Here is a 16,567-nt window from a genome sequence, read left to right on the forward strand (position 1 = left end):
CATTCACGCCTGTCGCGACACCACTGGAGGCGGGCTGCACGATATTGGGGCGTGAGCGGAAGACGGCCTAACGGTGTGCGGGACCGTAGCCCAGCTTCATGGAGACGGTTGCGAATGGTCCTCGCCGATACCCCAGGAGCAACAGTGTCCCTAATTTGCTGGGAAGTGGCGGTGCGGTCCCCTACGGCACTGCGTAGGATCCTACGGTCTTGGCGTGCATCCGTGCGTCGCTGCGGTCCGGTCCCAGGTCGACGGGCACGTGCACCTTCCGCCGACCACTGGCGACAACATCGATGTACTGTGGAGACCTCACGCCCCACGTGTTGAGCAATTCGGCGGTACGTCCACCCGGCCTCCCGCATGCCCACTATACGCCCTCGCTCAAAGTTCGTCAACTGCACATACGGTTCACGTCCACGCTGTCGCGGCATGCTACCAGTGTTATAAAGACTGCGATGGAGCTCCGTATGCCACGGCAAACTGGCTGACACTGACGGCGGCGGTGCACAAATGCTGCGCAGCTAGCGCCATTCGACGGCCAACACCGCGGTTCCTGGTGTGTCCGCTGTGCCGTGCGTGTGATCATTGCTTGTACAGCCCTCTCGCAGTGTCCGGAGCAAGTATGGTGGGTCTGACACACCGGTGTCAATGTGTTCTTTTTTCCATTTCCAGGAGTGTATATAAATGACCTAGTAGATAGTGTCGGAAGTTCCATGCGGATTTTCGCGGATGATGCTGTAGTATACAGAGAAGTTGCAGCATTAGAAAATTGTAGCGAACTGCAGGAAGATCTGCAGCAGATAGGCACTTGGTGCAGGGAGTGGCAACTGTCCCTTAACATAGACAAATGTAATGTATTGCGAATACATAGAAAGAAGGATCCTTTATTGTATGATTATATGATAGCGGAACAAACACTGGTAGCAGTTACTTCTGTAAAATATCTGGGAGTATGCGTGCGGAACGATTTGATGTGGAATGATCATATAAAATTAATTGTTGGTAAGGCGGGTACCCGGTTGAGATTCATTGGGAGAGTGCTTAGAAAATGTAGTCCATCAACAAAAAAAAAAAAAATGGTTCAAATGGCTCTGAGCACTATGGGACTTAACATCTGTGATCATCAGTCCCCTAGAACTTAGAACTACTTAAACCTAACTAACCTAAGGACATCACACACATCCATGCCCGAGGCAGGATTCGAACCTCCGACCGTAGCGGTCACGCGGTTCCAAACTGAAGCGCCTAGAACCGCACGGCCACACCGGCCGGCTATCTATCAACAAAGGAGGTAGCTTACTAAACACTCGTTCGAGCTATACTTGAGTATTGCTCATCAGTGTGGGATCCGTACCAGATCGGGTTGACGGAGGAGATAGAGAAGATCCAAAGAAGAGCGGCGCGTTTCGTCACAGGGTTATTTGGTAACCGTGATAGCGTTTCGGAGATGTTTAATAAACTCAAGTGGCAGACTCTGCAAGAGAGGCGCTGTGCATCGCGGTGTAGCTTGCTCGCCAGGTTTCGAGAGGGTGCGTTTCTGGATGAGGTATCAAATATATTGCTTCCCCCTACATATACCTCCCGAGGAGATCACGAATGTAAAATTAGAGAGATTAGAGCGCGCACGGAGGCTTTCAGACAGTCGTTCTTCCCGTGAACGATACGCGACTGGAACAGGAAAGGAAGGTAATGACAGTGGCACGTAAAGTTCCCTCCGCCACACACCGTTGGGTGGCTTGCGGAGTATAAATGTAGATGTAGATGTAGACATGAGAATAAGATCGAGAACATTCTTAAATGGGTTTGTGAAGGTTTGTAGCTACACTGTCATCAACGGTAAAGACAAGTGCTGTCCGGAGGTGCCTCGCATATGGGAGCTGCGCCTTGGTGTTATGTGACGTCAGTATAACAGTGGCTGTATACCTGACAATAGATGCAACTTTCACCTGCGCTCAGCGGCGGTTTGTGGCTGTGCTCCTGCCCGATCACGTCAGCACCTATGTCTAGGTGAACACGTATTTGGACAGGAATTTATCAGAAATCAAGTATGAAAGGGATGTCCCCGCCTCATGCGTGTAGTCATCTGTGTATGGTTTGACAGCTGACAACCGCATTACTTTGCAGTCCAGTCGACAGGGTGTGGGGTGGTGGTGCTTGCGTGCATTGACTGCATTATTTTGTGAGTGGGCCTGTAGGCTGTGCCATGTGCTATTTAGACAGTTTACGAGTACTGAGCGTGTCTACACATCACTGTGCTGCATTATTTAGGAGCAGTTTGCAGGCCTGTACTGAAATTATTTTGGAAAATTAGGAGTTGTATGTGTGTCTACAGAGCATTATATAGTAGTAGTTTACAGGTCTGTGGGTTGTGTGGCGTGACCCCAGCATGTGTTTTGTACCAGTGTGATAAATATACTCTATCCCTAAATAAAATGTTCGAAACTAAATAGAATACACTCCTTCCTTACTCTTCCCAGCAGCCCAGCGCAGGCTGAGTCGTTTTCGCGCCATTTCCCCCTCCAGACCACCATCTGGGATTAGGTCACAGGAGGGATGACAGCGCCCTCTGGTGGCAGTAACGTGTACTGGGTCAGTTGGAGTCTAGATCTCGTGGTGGAGACATTGCTTGCAAAATAAAAGCTTATGTCCATCATAGGCAGAGTCGTTGTCCCGCCATTTCCCCCCACCATCTTGGATGACGTCATGCACTATGCACACTAGTACATGTTAGTACATGTTGGTGCACGTTAGTACACATTAGTGCACATTGGTACACTTTAGTTCATGTTAGTGAACGTTAGTACACGTTAGTGCACGTTAATACACTTTAGTACACATTAGTGTACGTTAGTATGACAACATGGGTTGGTAAGGGGACGTGGCGGTCGGTTGAGGATCGTGGTGGAGACATTAACTATTGCCTTCCAAGTCCAGGTGGGCGTGGTATTCGTGAAAATTCATTCCAAGTCCATGGTAGCGCTCTCTGGTGGTGTGAATATGTTCTAGGCCTTGTGGTGAACACAATGTATGTCACGATCTTGAATAACTATAGTCGCATCATCAGATGACGTCACGGACGACAGTGCCCTCTGCTGGTGGTAGTGTGTACTAAGTCAGTGGGAGTCCAGACCTCCTGGCGAACACACTGGATGGTGGTGCTGTCTCTAATTGTTAAAATAAAGAGTGGTGCATGATTTCGATGGTTGACGATTAGCAAGCATGTTTGCAGAGTGTTTTAGATGGATTATTATTTTGACAATTTAAGAGCTGTTTGGGTCTCTGAATGTAAATGTATTGCATTATTTACGAGTGGTTTACATGTCTGTAGGCTGTGCAATGCGTTATTTTGACAGTTTACAATTAGCAGGTGTGTGTGTGTGTGTGTGTGTGTGTAGAACATTATAGATGAGTTATTTAGGAGTAGTTTCCAGGTATGTATGCTGTGTGTCATGTCAGAGTGTGTGTTCTGTATCACTGTGATAAATATTCTCCATCCCTAAATAAATTGTTCCAAAATAAATAAAGTACACTCATTCCTCTCTCCAGCAGCCCAATGAAGACTGAATCCATTTCCCACGAATCGATAGGACGAGGTGGCGGTCGGGTGACTGAGGTTAGTCCAAGAGTCCTTTCTATGCAGCAGTTTTCTTAGGTTGGTAGCGAAACTCCAAGTGATCTTTCATTACTGCCAAAATTAAAACTTGGCGCCAGTTCCTAGGAAGAGGTGGCGGTCAGGTGACTGAGTTTAGTCTACGTGACCTATCTTCCCACGATTTTCTTAGGTTGGTAGCGAAACCCCAAGTGACTTTTGTTTACCGCCAAAATTCAAACTTGGCGCCAGTTCATAGGAGGAAGTGGCAGTCGGGTCACAGGTTAGTGGAAGTAGACCAAGTGGCCTATCTTCCCACGATTTTCTTAGCTTAGTAGAGATAACCGTTGTGTGATTCATTATCCTGTTGGAATTTGAACTTCCCGCCATTTTTCTGGGGGAGGGGAGGGGGCTGGGTTAGTGGATGTAGCCCAATTGACCTTCTCCCGCCATAATTCATACTTCCCACCTAAATCCTCCGTCTTGAATTACGTCCTGGCCGCCATCTTTGATGACGTCATGCGCTGTTGCCAAGTCTACATGCCACCAGAGTGGCTCAGTATCAACTTTGTTCCAATTGAACAATTGACACAACACGGTATCCAAGCTGGATTACCCCAGGGAAGCATCCTAAAAAAAATGTTCAAATGTGTGTGAATTCCTAAGGGACCAAACTGGTTAGGTCATCGGTCCCTAGACTTACACACTACTTGAACTAACTTAAACTAACTTTTGCTACGAACAACACACACACCCATGCCCGAGGGAGGACTCGAACCTCTGGCAGGAGGAAGTATCCTAGGGCACACCTTGTTCAACCTGTACATTAACGACTTCCCAGCAATACAAAATACGACGTTAATCGTCTAGGCGGATGACACATCCACCTTTGCGCAAGATTGGAAATCGTCAAACATAAATTCACGAATACAGACAGCACTCAGAACTGCTAAGTTTTGGTTGGAACAATGGCGTATTAAAGTAAACATCGACAAGTGCGAAGCAGTTCTGTTCACACGAAGACCGAAACTACTGCGCAAACATCGACACTCTAGACAGGTAACACTACATATATGCCCAATACGTTTCCAAGAGAAAGTCAGATATCTCGATGTCTGGCTGGACCGGAAAACTTACATGGGGGGACCACATCGAATACGTTGCCAACAGAATGCAGGCGAGGCTTGAACAACTTTACCCAATGCTCAATATGGAAAGTACACTGAATAGGAGGGTGTCGAGGTCCATGACACTGATTAGACATCTGATGACGTGCGCAGCTCCCGTCTGGGGATACGCAGCTCCTACACGCCTGTGCCGCCTGCAGATAAAACATAACAAAGTGCTATGGATCATTAGCAACGCTCCACGCTACACACGCCCCGTGGATCTTCACAATGAATACCGCCTTAACCCTCAAGAAAGTATTCTAAAAACAAGCCACACGACTATACAGGAATCGAGACACCCTTAAAGTCCTTTCATCCTTACTCTGGGAAACTATGATCGCAACCATAGGTGGAACCATAAGCGGTCATAGACACTACTAGCTAGGGCATAAGCACCTATGGCAAGCTAACATACACCCACAAGCGACAAATGCCGGCAAGCCCCTGTAAAAAAGCAACGTTGATTGGATATGCCAGCTGACCAACAGGCTACAGCAGAGAAACCGACAAGCTCGCACACTGAGGCACAAAACAATCGCCAACATTACCCTACACTGTGAATCTGATGTATGATCTATCGGACACAAAACGACGATGAACCCAACTGTTACAGGTAAATGCTGACGCTGACGGAGAAATCAAGACTGACATCCAGCGGCACCCGCTGAGTAATAGCACCGCACAACGTCAAAGATATATCGACCTGCATGATACCCACTACTAACAAAACCTACCCTTGCATGACCTGTCGCAGGTAGCAAGAAAACCGGTACTGCTCTTACAACCCGACCCAGTGTTTTTTTTTTCCTTGACTCTTGCCTTGGCACTTTTTCCCTCTGCCCTTCAAACCGCTAACCTTCGTTCAACTTTCGACCCAATCTATCTCCAGATGAGCGCGTATTAATGGTTAACCCTACCCAGACGTACGCAAACATCGCAGTACCCACATCCTGCGAGACCTCATTCCAGTTGAAAACTAACCCTTCTACAGATATGGTAGTAGACGTTTTGTGTTGGCCATCATGGCGGTGTGGGCGTGGAGGGGCTCCACCCACTCGAAGTTATACATATTAATGACAGATATGCTGTTCCTGTGCTCCGTAGTTCTGGTGTTACTTTTAATTAACGTTTACGCTCGTTCTGCTGGAGACAGCACATAGTACGCACTAAATCAAAGTTTTGGTTCATACTCTATCGACATAGAATGTTGAGTACCGATCTGAGTTTCCATTCCCTCTTAATCAATGCTATCAAACAATTGTTTGCCCCGTCATCTACTGAAAGGCTTTAGCATACACTCATATTAAATTGTTCCTTGGTAAGCCATTTTTTCCCACAAAATTGTCAGTTGCATCCATAAAAATCACAAACTTTTGTGTGACCTCTTGTGATTATAACGCCAAGGCGTTTTCGTCTACTACCACATCATACCTGCAGTAACGCATAAATAATGAAAATTGAGCCGTCGAAGATGTATCTGTAGTGAAATGACATGCAAGACTAAAATATTTACATAGTTTTACTTTATTAATTAATTCGTCAAACATATATTTTGAAATGCCTTCTATGCGGCAGCGACAATTGGATTCCAAAAGCGTAAGATTATTTATTTCAGCCAATATTTGTTTAGGCTTACTGATTAAGAAACGTTGAAAAAAGTTTGAAAAACGATTAACGCACATTGATTCACTAATTAGCATTCGTGAAAGATTTCATATTTTTCTGAAAGAAGGTTACTTACGTCGTCTGATGTTTTCGTGACATCACCGTTTTGCTTAACCGTTACTGGCATAACGTTTTGTTGATTTTAGATGATAAATTTTTTTCTTGCATTTAAATCTAAGGTAATAGCTACTGTAAATGAAATATGCTGACTTAGGAGTAGTGACGAAATAAAATGTACCTTTACATTCAATCGTTCTTCAGCCTACTAAACAAACAGCAGTTTCTTCTTTGTGTTCGGTTATGTTCTTCCCATTTTTCTTGGAAACTTCTATGCTCCTCATTTATTTTCCTCTTAATAATTACACTAGTGTCCAAAATTAAAGGAACAAACTGAAATTTTGCAAGGTTGCTTTTATTTTGCCACAAAAGAGTATAAACATTTGACAGTCAAGTACAGAGTCCGCCAGAAAAGTGTGTATACAATTTAAGGAACGAAAACTATTACTTATGTGTTTATTTTACATTTAATAATTGATTACACAAGTTGCACAACCTTCAGTTAAGCACATGTTTGCTTTAAATGTTCAAAATGTTCACCGTTGGTGGCTGTACACATAACAGAACGATAACCGGTAGCCGCAACTACGTCAGTCATTGTTAACAGTGGAGATCGCTGCACATGTCGCTGTAACATTCTGACGAAGTTCCTCCAGCTTGCGTGGCTTACGTCGATAGACGTTATCTTTCACAGTTCCCCACAAGAAAAAGTCCATAGGTGTTAGATCTGGCGACCGTGGAGAGAACTCAATGAGCCCTCTTCGTCCAATCCAATGCCCTGGAAAACTGTCTTCCGGGAAAGTTCGAACGGCTAGGTGGTAGTGTGGTGGCGCCCCGTCCTGTTGGTAGAAGATCTTTTCATCAGCTCCATAAAGCGCACGTATACCTGGCAAAATTGATGTGCGTAACATCTCGAGGTACACTTTTCCAGTGACAGTAGCATCAAAGATAAAGGAACCTACTAAGCCCGTAGATGACAGTGCACACCACACATGAACCGCTGGTAGATTGAACGCTTTATCCACATAAACATGCGGATTTCCCGGTGCCAGCACACCCTGTTATGACGATTCACGGTTCCATTAAGTTTAAATTGAGCCTTGTCACTCCGTTCTAGCTTTGCCACAAACTGTTAGTCATCATTTCCCATTTGCTGATACCATTCGCAAAATTGCATTGAGCGATCGGTATCGCCATCATTAATCGCGTGCAGTAATCGTGGAATGCAAACTTTCCAGTTAGCAGCTTTCAGAATTCTTCCTACACTTGTACTGCTAACCCCCACTTCATGTACACATTGTGTAGCAGACTTCTGTGGAGAATTAAAAAATGTTTCCAACACAAGAGCCGTCGAAGCAGGACTTGTAGCTGTACACTGACTTCTTGTCCTTCCTTTGTGAATATCACAAATCGTTCCATGCAATTCAAACTTGTCAACGATGCGTTTATTTGCTAGGCGGGTTGGCGGTTCTGTTTCAAACTCCCGCCTCCACTGACGTTGCACTTCGATGCATTATCAAACTTGAAAACCACTTCACAAAACATTTTCGTTGCTCGAATGTCAAGCGTGCTCCAGCCATCTTGTTTTCTCAATACTGAGGTGAAAGTACTAACATCTGTTGAATCAAAGACCATACTACAAAACACTCGTTACTCAACTCGAACATATTGATATCTCGATAAGGCCTGACAAAGAGGGTATACATTTTTCTGGCGGTCTCAGTAGAAACGATGTAAATAATATCTAAATAACTGCAACATGCATAACAGTAGACAAAAATGTTCTTCGTTTCTTCCAACGTAACGGATTTGCACACACATTCTGAGAACTCGTCAATATGCTCAGCATGGGATGTGACCACCTTTGGTAGCAATACAGGCCTGACAACGACGTGGCATGCTGTGAATGATGTCATCAGTCTCATGTTGAGGCAATAAAGCCCATTCTTCGTCCAGAGCTGCTCACAGTCTTGGAAAGCGGTTGCTGGATGCTGACATGATGCACGCCTTGTTCCTAGTGCATCCCAAACATGCTCTATGGGATTCAAGTCGGGAGAACGAGCAGGTCACGCCATGCGTGCAGTATCTTCCGTTTCCAAGAAAACATCAACCGCCCGTGGTCTATGAGTCGAGCATTATCGTGCATTAATGCGAAGTCTGGACCCACAGCACCTCACAACAACTGCAGATGAGGTCCCACGATCCCGTCACGATACCTGACAGCAGTTAAACTTCACCAATTCTCCCGTACCATTTCATAAAGAGGGATTCGAGTGGTCAACATAATATGTGCCCACGCATTAGGGATTCTCCTCAGTATCGGTCTGTTTTCACAATGCATGGGTCTAGAAATCGTGTTCAGCATTCCCTCCAGATGCGAGTCCATCGAGAATCACTCTCCAGACGGGACCCATTTGTGAAAACGACATTAGCCCACTTTTCGACCGTTTAGGTGGCATGTTGACGACTCCACTCTAGACGTTCCCTTCAGTGAGGAGGCGTCAGAGGTAGAAATACAGCAGGTCTCCGACAATAAAGGCCACTCTGCCGAAGCCTTCTGCACACCGTTTGCTTTGATACAACACGTCCAGTGCATGCTGCGACCCCACAAGCCAGTTGCTGTGCAGTGCTAAGACTGTACTATCGTGCCGTTACAGCCAAATAACGGTCATCTCTTCCTGATGTCACACATGGTCGGCCCTGCGCTGCTCTTCGGGACACAGTTTCGGTCTCTATAAACTGTCGCCTCAACTGAGAAACAACAGAACGATTCACGATAAGCCATCTTTCTTTCTACGGCCCTCCACAGCAGAGAATCTGGTAGGCATTCTCCCTGTGGCATACTGTACCGTTGGTGACTGTGTACACAGCGGTTGAGGATGTGGGACTATCCGAGAAACAATACCTCGTTTCAAAGGCGCTCTGACGTCATCGTTGGGATGGTTGTTCGTTGACCGGAAGGCCATCTTCCGTGCAGAACACGATGGTACAGACATGTGGTTGACAGTTAGTATGATCATATCGTGAATTAGACACAGGACGGGAAAATAGAGGTTTTTTGCTTAAATTTTGGACACCAGGGTATTTCTGATGGTACAGCAGGCATTATTTATTCTGATAGAAGTAATCACAACACGAACGACTACATACACACTTAACGCGTCTAACGATCAATAGCACCGAAGCGCGACTGACACGAACGACGCTCACATGCTCTTGGAGTTTCCCTCGTGCGCTTCTTGCTAGGTATATCGGTAAAGTTAATGAGATTTCGTGGTGGCGGTTAGAACTCAGGTCCTATCAGTAAGTGCAATCGTGTAACGTCAAGAGTTCTCTTGCGTCGTACAAAAATTCGGAAAAGACAACTTGTATGCTATTTAGATCTTTGTAAAAAGATACTAGATTCTGGGTAACAATCACACAATGGATAAAACACGGCTGAGAACCAGGGGCAGTACATATACTTGATTCGGGCCGCATGCGGCCCGCGAGCTATTGTTTGAAGACCAGTGGATTACATCAACAGTGTCGCCAACAATAAAGGATGTTAAAGTTATTACAACGTGTCAGTAGGTCGTTGAATTTTTAACGTTTTGTTTCTCTGTTTATGATTGTTTTTGACAGGGATTAACCTAACGACCATAATTGAAATTTACTTCCTGTGAAATACACTACTGGCCATTAAAATTGCTACACCAAGAAGAAATGCAGATGATAAACGGGTATTCATTGGACAAATATATTATACTAGAACTGACATGTGATTACGTTTTCACATAATTTGGGTGCATAGATCCCGAGAAATCAGTACCCAGAACAACCACCTCTGGCCGTAATAACGGCCTTAATACGCCTCGGCATCGAGTCAAACAAAGCTTGGATCGCGTGTACAGGTACAGCTGCCCATGCAACTCCAACGCGATACCACAGTTCATCAAGAGTAGTGAGTGGCGTATTGTGACGAGCCAGTTGCTCGGTCACCATTGATTAGACTTTTTCAATTGGTGAGAGATCTGGAGAATGTCGGAAACGTGATGGTACGCATTTCTCCTCCTTACACGAGGCATCACAACAACGTTTCAACAGGCAACGCCGGTCAACTGCTGTTTGTGTATGAGAAATCGGTTGGAAACTTTCCTCATGCCAGCACGTTGTAGATGTCGCCACCGGCGCCAGCCTTGTGTGAATGCTCTGAAAAGCTAATCATTTGCATATCACAGCATCTTCTTCCTGTCGGTTAAATTTCGCGTCTGTAGCACGTCATCTTCGTGGTGTAGCAATTTTAATGGCCAGTAATGTAGCTTTATAAGAGACATTTCAACAAGGGGGAGAAATGCAAACGTTAGAAAAGAGATTGATGTTCTCATAAAACAGGCGACTCAATGCTCGTTTCTCTCTGAGGCCCCGTAGAAGCAGGTGCTCCGTCATTAATGATGTAACTACGGCACGAGGCGTTAAACGCGAACCTATCTCTGTATTGTTCTCGTTTGCCCATGAAGGTACCGTCGTTTACGTAATACGATATTTTGACAGCTTATCTTGCCGTTATCTTGAGGCGGTACCTGTAGGTTACGTAAACGACTGGACCCGGGTATACACCCGAGATTAAGAAAAAATAGCTGATGTACCGGGAAAGCGAAAGGTCACATATTAAACTGCCTACGTCCCTTCCTGTCACTGACTCGTTTCCTGTGATTCGGCTGCATTAATGAGACATTTTCCTCTGGAAAATGAGCAGCAATTTTTGTGACCCTCGGCTGATTGTCTATGTTCGTTGTGTACACTAATTTTTCATCCCATTTCTATCAAACACACTCAGGCAACAACTGTGATCAAAAACAAAATGGTAGTTGAATAAACTGTGTCAGGAAGATTGAATATTTTTAATGTTGTAATTAAATGGAGATTTAAATCCTTTGCGTATAAAATACGTAATAACACAGAGCTTTTTGGATTCAAGCAACAACGGTGATCAAAAACAGATGGAAAGTTGAATAGACTGTGGCAGGAAGATAAACTTTTATAATGTTGTAATTAAATGAAGATTTAAATCCTTTGCGTATAAAATAAGTAATAACACCTACCTTTTCTCCAACGAGAAAATGAACAGCACATTCCATATTACTGGGAAATTATAATGGAAATTTTTACGTCGAGAGATCTGCCCTCTTGGATGAGCGGTCATTGTGTGACAAACATGAAAAACCTGAGTGCGTCTCCCGATTACTAGTATCTTGGTGGGATCAGCTGGCATGTACTTAGCAACTAACGTGTTGCTTGATCGGAATAAAGTCTTCAGTTTCGAAATCCGACATGAATACCTGGGAGATACCAAAAAAATGGCTCTGAGCACTATGGGACTTAACATCTATGGTCATCAGTCCCCTAGAACTTAGAACTACTTAAACCTAACTAACCTAAGGACATCACACAACACCCAGTCATCACGAGGCAGAGGAAATCCCTGACCTCGCCGGGAATCGAACCCGGGCGCGGGAAGCGAGAACGCTACCGCGCGACCACGAGCTGCGGACCGGGAGGTACCCCTCCAATAAATTGTTCTCTTATAATATAGCAGTTATACGGAATACCTGTGAAAATTGTGAAGAGATAAGTTTTAGTTCTGTCTCTGTGGAGTAAGAATGTTTTTGATCTGTCATGTAGGCAGGAACAACAAATACTTCTTTTAGGGGCCGTTCGTGAAACACATGAGGGACGCTAGACTGATGTGTCGGCTACTTCCATATTATTAATTATCTATCTATATCCGGATTCCGCCCCAGCTACTGCCGCGTCTGGGTGCTGACGAGTCCCCTCCATTTGGCTCGGTCCTACCACCACTTTTCTTCCTCCACTTGCTGCCCGGTCACATCTCTCCCTTCCACAGATATTTACTCCCGTTTCCACCGTGTTATTGGGAGCCCTCTAGGTCTTTTTCCATCCATCTTTAGTTCTTCCATAATTTTGGGGAGTCTCTGCCCACACATCCTCTCAACATGCCCGTACCATATTAATCTCTTTTTTTTCCGAGTTCTTCTCTCATACTTTCATCTTTAACGTCCTTTTTAATATTTACATTCCTTACTCTGTCCATTCTTGTTTTTCCCTTAACTGCTCTGAGAAATTTCATTTCCCCTGCTTGCAGTCTGCTCCAGTCCCTTTGTGTCATTGTCCATGTTTCTCCTCCATAGGTGACAACAGGGAAGTAATAACTCTTATGCATAAGGAGTTTTGCTTTTTCTGAAACTTCCTTATTCCAAATCAGGTGTTTTATTGTTTGGTAGAAATTGCCTCCCTTCTGTAACCGCCTATTCATTTCGTTGGTTATTCTTCCATCACTAGATATTTCACTCCCTAAATAAGTGAAACTGTCTACCACTTTGAGTGGTTCTCCGTTCAGAGTAATATTCCTGTTGATCATTTTTGTCTCTTTCAAATACCATTACTTCACTCTTATCTTTATTTATTTTTAATCCATACCTTTTCATTATTTCCTTCCACACATCAAGTTGTAACTGTGCATCTACCTCTTTATCGTTCCATAATATCATATCATCTTCAAAAATCATCTTTTTTGGCTTTTTCTTTTACTATATCTTTAACTGCCCTATTCATTCCCTCCATCACAACATTAAAAAGTACAGGAGATAGAATACTTCCTGGTTTAAGTCCTTGTCTTATTTCGAAGTATCCAGAGTTCCCCAATGGTGTTCTAATTCTACAATTGTGTCCTCTGTACATTGCCTTTATTACATTAATGTATCCATCTTCTATACCAGTCGTCTTCATTTCTTCCCAGAGTCTTTCCCTGTTAACTGAGTCATATGCCCTTTCTGTGTCTATGAAAAACAATATCACTCTCTTGTTATACTCCCAACTTTTTTCCGTCTGTTGACGGATAGAAAATATCAGGTCGATCGTGCTTCTTCCTTTCCTAAACCCATACTGTTCTTCATTCAGCTCCTTTTCTATCCTTTCACCTAAATGATTTAGTAAAATTCTTTTAAAAATCTTGGCTGTATGACTCATAGTTTATTATTATAGAACTGTTAATATTTCTCAGCCTAATCTAACAGTTGTCTCCACTGCCCAGAAACGTATTATAGTAATAATTTTCTTTCCTTAACAATGAAACATTTAGATTATGTCAGTTGTAGTCTCACTGCAGCTATTTGTTTGAATCAAATCTGGTATCACGTTATTGGAATTTGAGAAATCTCTCTCATAAGATGCAAGAGTGTGCCTCCTAACCCTAATCCTGTCAGTAAAAATAAATGCATAAATAAAACATCGTCCAGAATTAGCGCGAATTTTTTTTCGGCTTACTGTAGTACATTTCAAACCAGTCGCCTTGCTTACCTGCCACCTTCCCCCATTAGCACAGAAACGTAAAGACATCGTGCCATTTACAGCGATGACTCTCTAGCAGGCCGCAATGTACTGTGTCCTTGCTGAAAGGTGTCCTTGCTGAAAGAAAACGGCGCATTCACTCACTGCCATCAACTCGTGAAACTGACAACGATTCCACGTCGTAAGCCGTATCTGGCGGGCTGAAAAGTGGGGCAGGAGGGGGGAGGGGAGAGGAAAACAAAAAACAAACAAAAAGCTGTTCGAAGGTGGCGTGGTGGGGATAGAATGTACCTGCTTACAACAGCTACAGCGGGAGTCATCGCGCCAGTGCTCTTCTACTTCATATACTTACTGCTTGTCCACGATTACTTGAAGATTTGCATAGACAATGCTAGAGTCACTAATAAACATCATCATTCTGTCAATGTTTTTGACATATACCATGATAAAGTACTTGAAAGAATAGTTTACAGAGGTTAGTACATATGCACGACAGGTACTGCTTTAAGAAATGAATATGTCGCACTCTGAGGTGTGTTACAAAATTATTAAAATACAAGTGAGGTAATTTGTGTGAGTCGGAGATTATTGATCACAGTCCTAGTAACAAAAACATAAAAAAGTGAGCATTTCGTGTTTTATCGCAACAGCCTAGTAACCATGACAACAGAACGACATTGTCCACAGCACCTGAAAGTGGCTGGTCTGCAGCCACTATTATATTCTGTAACTGAACGAAACCAGTCGGCAGGGTAGAAAAACTGTGTCACTGACTGTAATAACAGACATTTTCATGTGTGAAGGTTAAGAGAGGCGTGAAACTCGCTTTATACAATTCATTTACGAACTTGCTGGCGGTTAAGAGACCAGTCATTCTTATTGTGACTAGTAAAAAATTCAGAGGCTTTGTGTGTAAGTGGTTCTTACTGTCTGATCTGTGGATAAGACTTGCTGCAACTAAATGTTATTGAAGGTAAATAATAGCATCTGATTAATTAATAATAAAAGGGTATTAGGGCATTCAAGCAGCTCAGGTAATCCGTAAAGGGGGAAAAATTAAACATTTACAGTTAATGAGAGTAATAGGGCAAAAGGGTAGTGACTCACAGATTTATGCGTTTTTTGACCTTTCACCTTTAAAGCGACAGTTCAAGGTCACTGCTGTGACAAGTGTCAAGGTCACTGCCTCTGGGGCAATTGTACAGCTTAAAATGGCGGTAAAAACAAAGTTCCGTTAAACTGTCATATGTTAAGGTCACATGTCTTGTAAACCCACGTTTTATTATCAACATTACAGCTTCCCAATCTCAGAGATAAGTCCTACGACTTTTTTCCACTTCGAATTTGTTTTTAGGACAAATGATAATGTCAATACTGTCTAGCATTCTCTTCCATCACAGCCGTCTTAGTGAGACGATGGAACAGAAGTTGGTGTCTTACACTTCTAAACCAAATAAGCTGGATTACACTAATATGAATAATTACTTATTTCATTTGCATTATTTAATTTACTCCTTGTCCTCATTTGATAATTTTTAATGTTTTTCAGCAAATATTCGTTGTTGGTCGTCTTAATATGATGATGCAGTGGGTCAGTTGAGATTGTCACACTCTTAAGTACTCACAGCATGTTCCAGAAAACGAACCTATCTTCATTCAGTTGCATGATAACTAAGTCTGAAGCCACTTTACGAGCCATTTTATTGCAAAACTATTACACTCAAAACTGATTAATCATCTTTCCATTGTCACGCATCATTGTGTTAAAGATAGGTATATAACATAGGCATCACAGATTTTCGTCGTTAATCTCATCATTAGAATAGCCCTTTCTGTCTTTTGCCTTTTATACTCACTACAACCAATATTAACAACTTACTTAACAGAAAGAGTGATTATAAATGACGAGACCGCGAAAAGACTTACAATCACCTAACTCTCATTGGTTTTCTATGTTGCACGTGCCACATCTAACGGAGAATTCACATTTAAAAAGGGAGAAAGAAATAAACAACAAAAAAGAAGAAAAATGGTGGTTCAACCTAGGGAATTTCATTCATCAAATCCAGGAAACATTTTGAGAATGACAGTGTACCACTACTGTATTGAGGTAAGAACAATCTGCAGCACGTAATTTTAGGTTTCCTGGTGTGTACAATAAATAATACTGGACTTTTTGTACAAGCCATTCAATAACAGTATCTTCTGTTTTAAATTTTGGCCTTGTCAATGAGAATACATGAATGTAGGTCACATGACGGGTTGACTCCATTACGTTTTATCAACACTGGCATGTGCTGCTGAAGATTGTTTTACCAGCCATACTGAACTGGATATTGATGCCCAGGACTTCTGCAGATCTTAGTTATTCAAAATTTTATAAAAATATTTCTAATTTACATTAATTTTACGGTGAAAATAGACAAGATTTCTAAAATGTCTGCACAAGAAGACAGTAACGTAGAGCTTAACACTGAACAGAACGAGTTTGCTAACACAGAAGATGAAAATGCACAAGTTTTAGAACCTGATCGCTCTCTGAAACTGATGCAGATATTATGACAGATCATTCAGTCTGTGAAAATTACACTCATTTAGGTGATCTTTCATGCAGTGGAATCCATCAATCTGATGATAATGTGTTATGTATAGTAAATGTACCGAAGGGCGATATTTAAAGTGAAAGGAACATACTCATAGCTGGTGATCCACATGACCTCACTGCTCTAGTATCCCA

The 16,567-nt window shown here is 43.1% G+C and overlaps 1 protein-coding gene across 1 annotated transcript in view; it reads right to left on the reverse strand.

Annotated features, from left to right (window-relative positions):
* Nucleotides 1-14,001, reverse strand: part of LOC126245488 (UDP-glucosyltransferase 2-like) — a 104,028-nt gene extending 90,027 nt beyond the window's left edge. Inside the window, exon 1 of the mRNA XM_049948319.1 lies at nucleotides 13,840-14,001. Within this exon, the coding sequence (XP_049804276.1) occupies nucleotides 13,840-13,878 (39 nt within the window). The 5' untranslated portion in view covers nucleotides 13,879-14,001. The remainder of the gene's footprint in view (nucleotides 1-13,839) is intronic.
* Nucleotides 14,002-16,567: the final 2,566 nt, after the last annotated feature.

This window comes from Schistocerca nitens, chromosome 1, assembly GCF_023898315.1.
Source record: "Schistocerca nitens isolate TAMUIC-IGC-003100 chromosome 1, iqSchNite1.1, whole genome shotgun sequence".
Lineage (NCBI taxonomy): Eukaryota > Metazoa > Arthropoda > Insecta > Orthoptera > Acrididae > Schistocerca > Schistocerca nitens.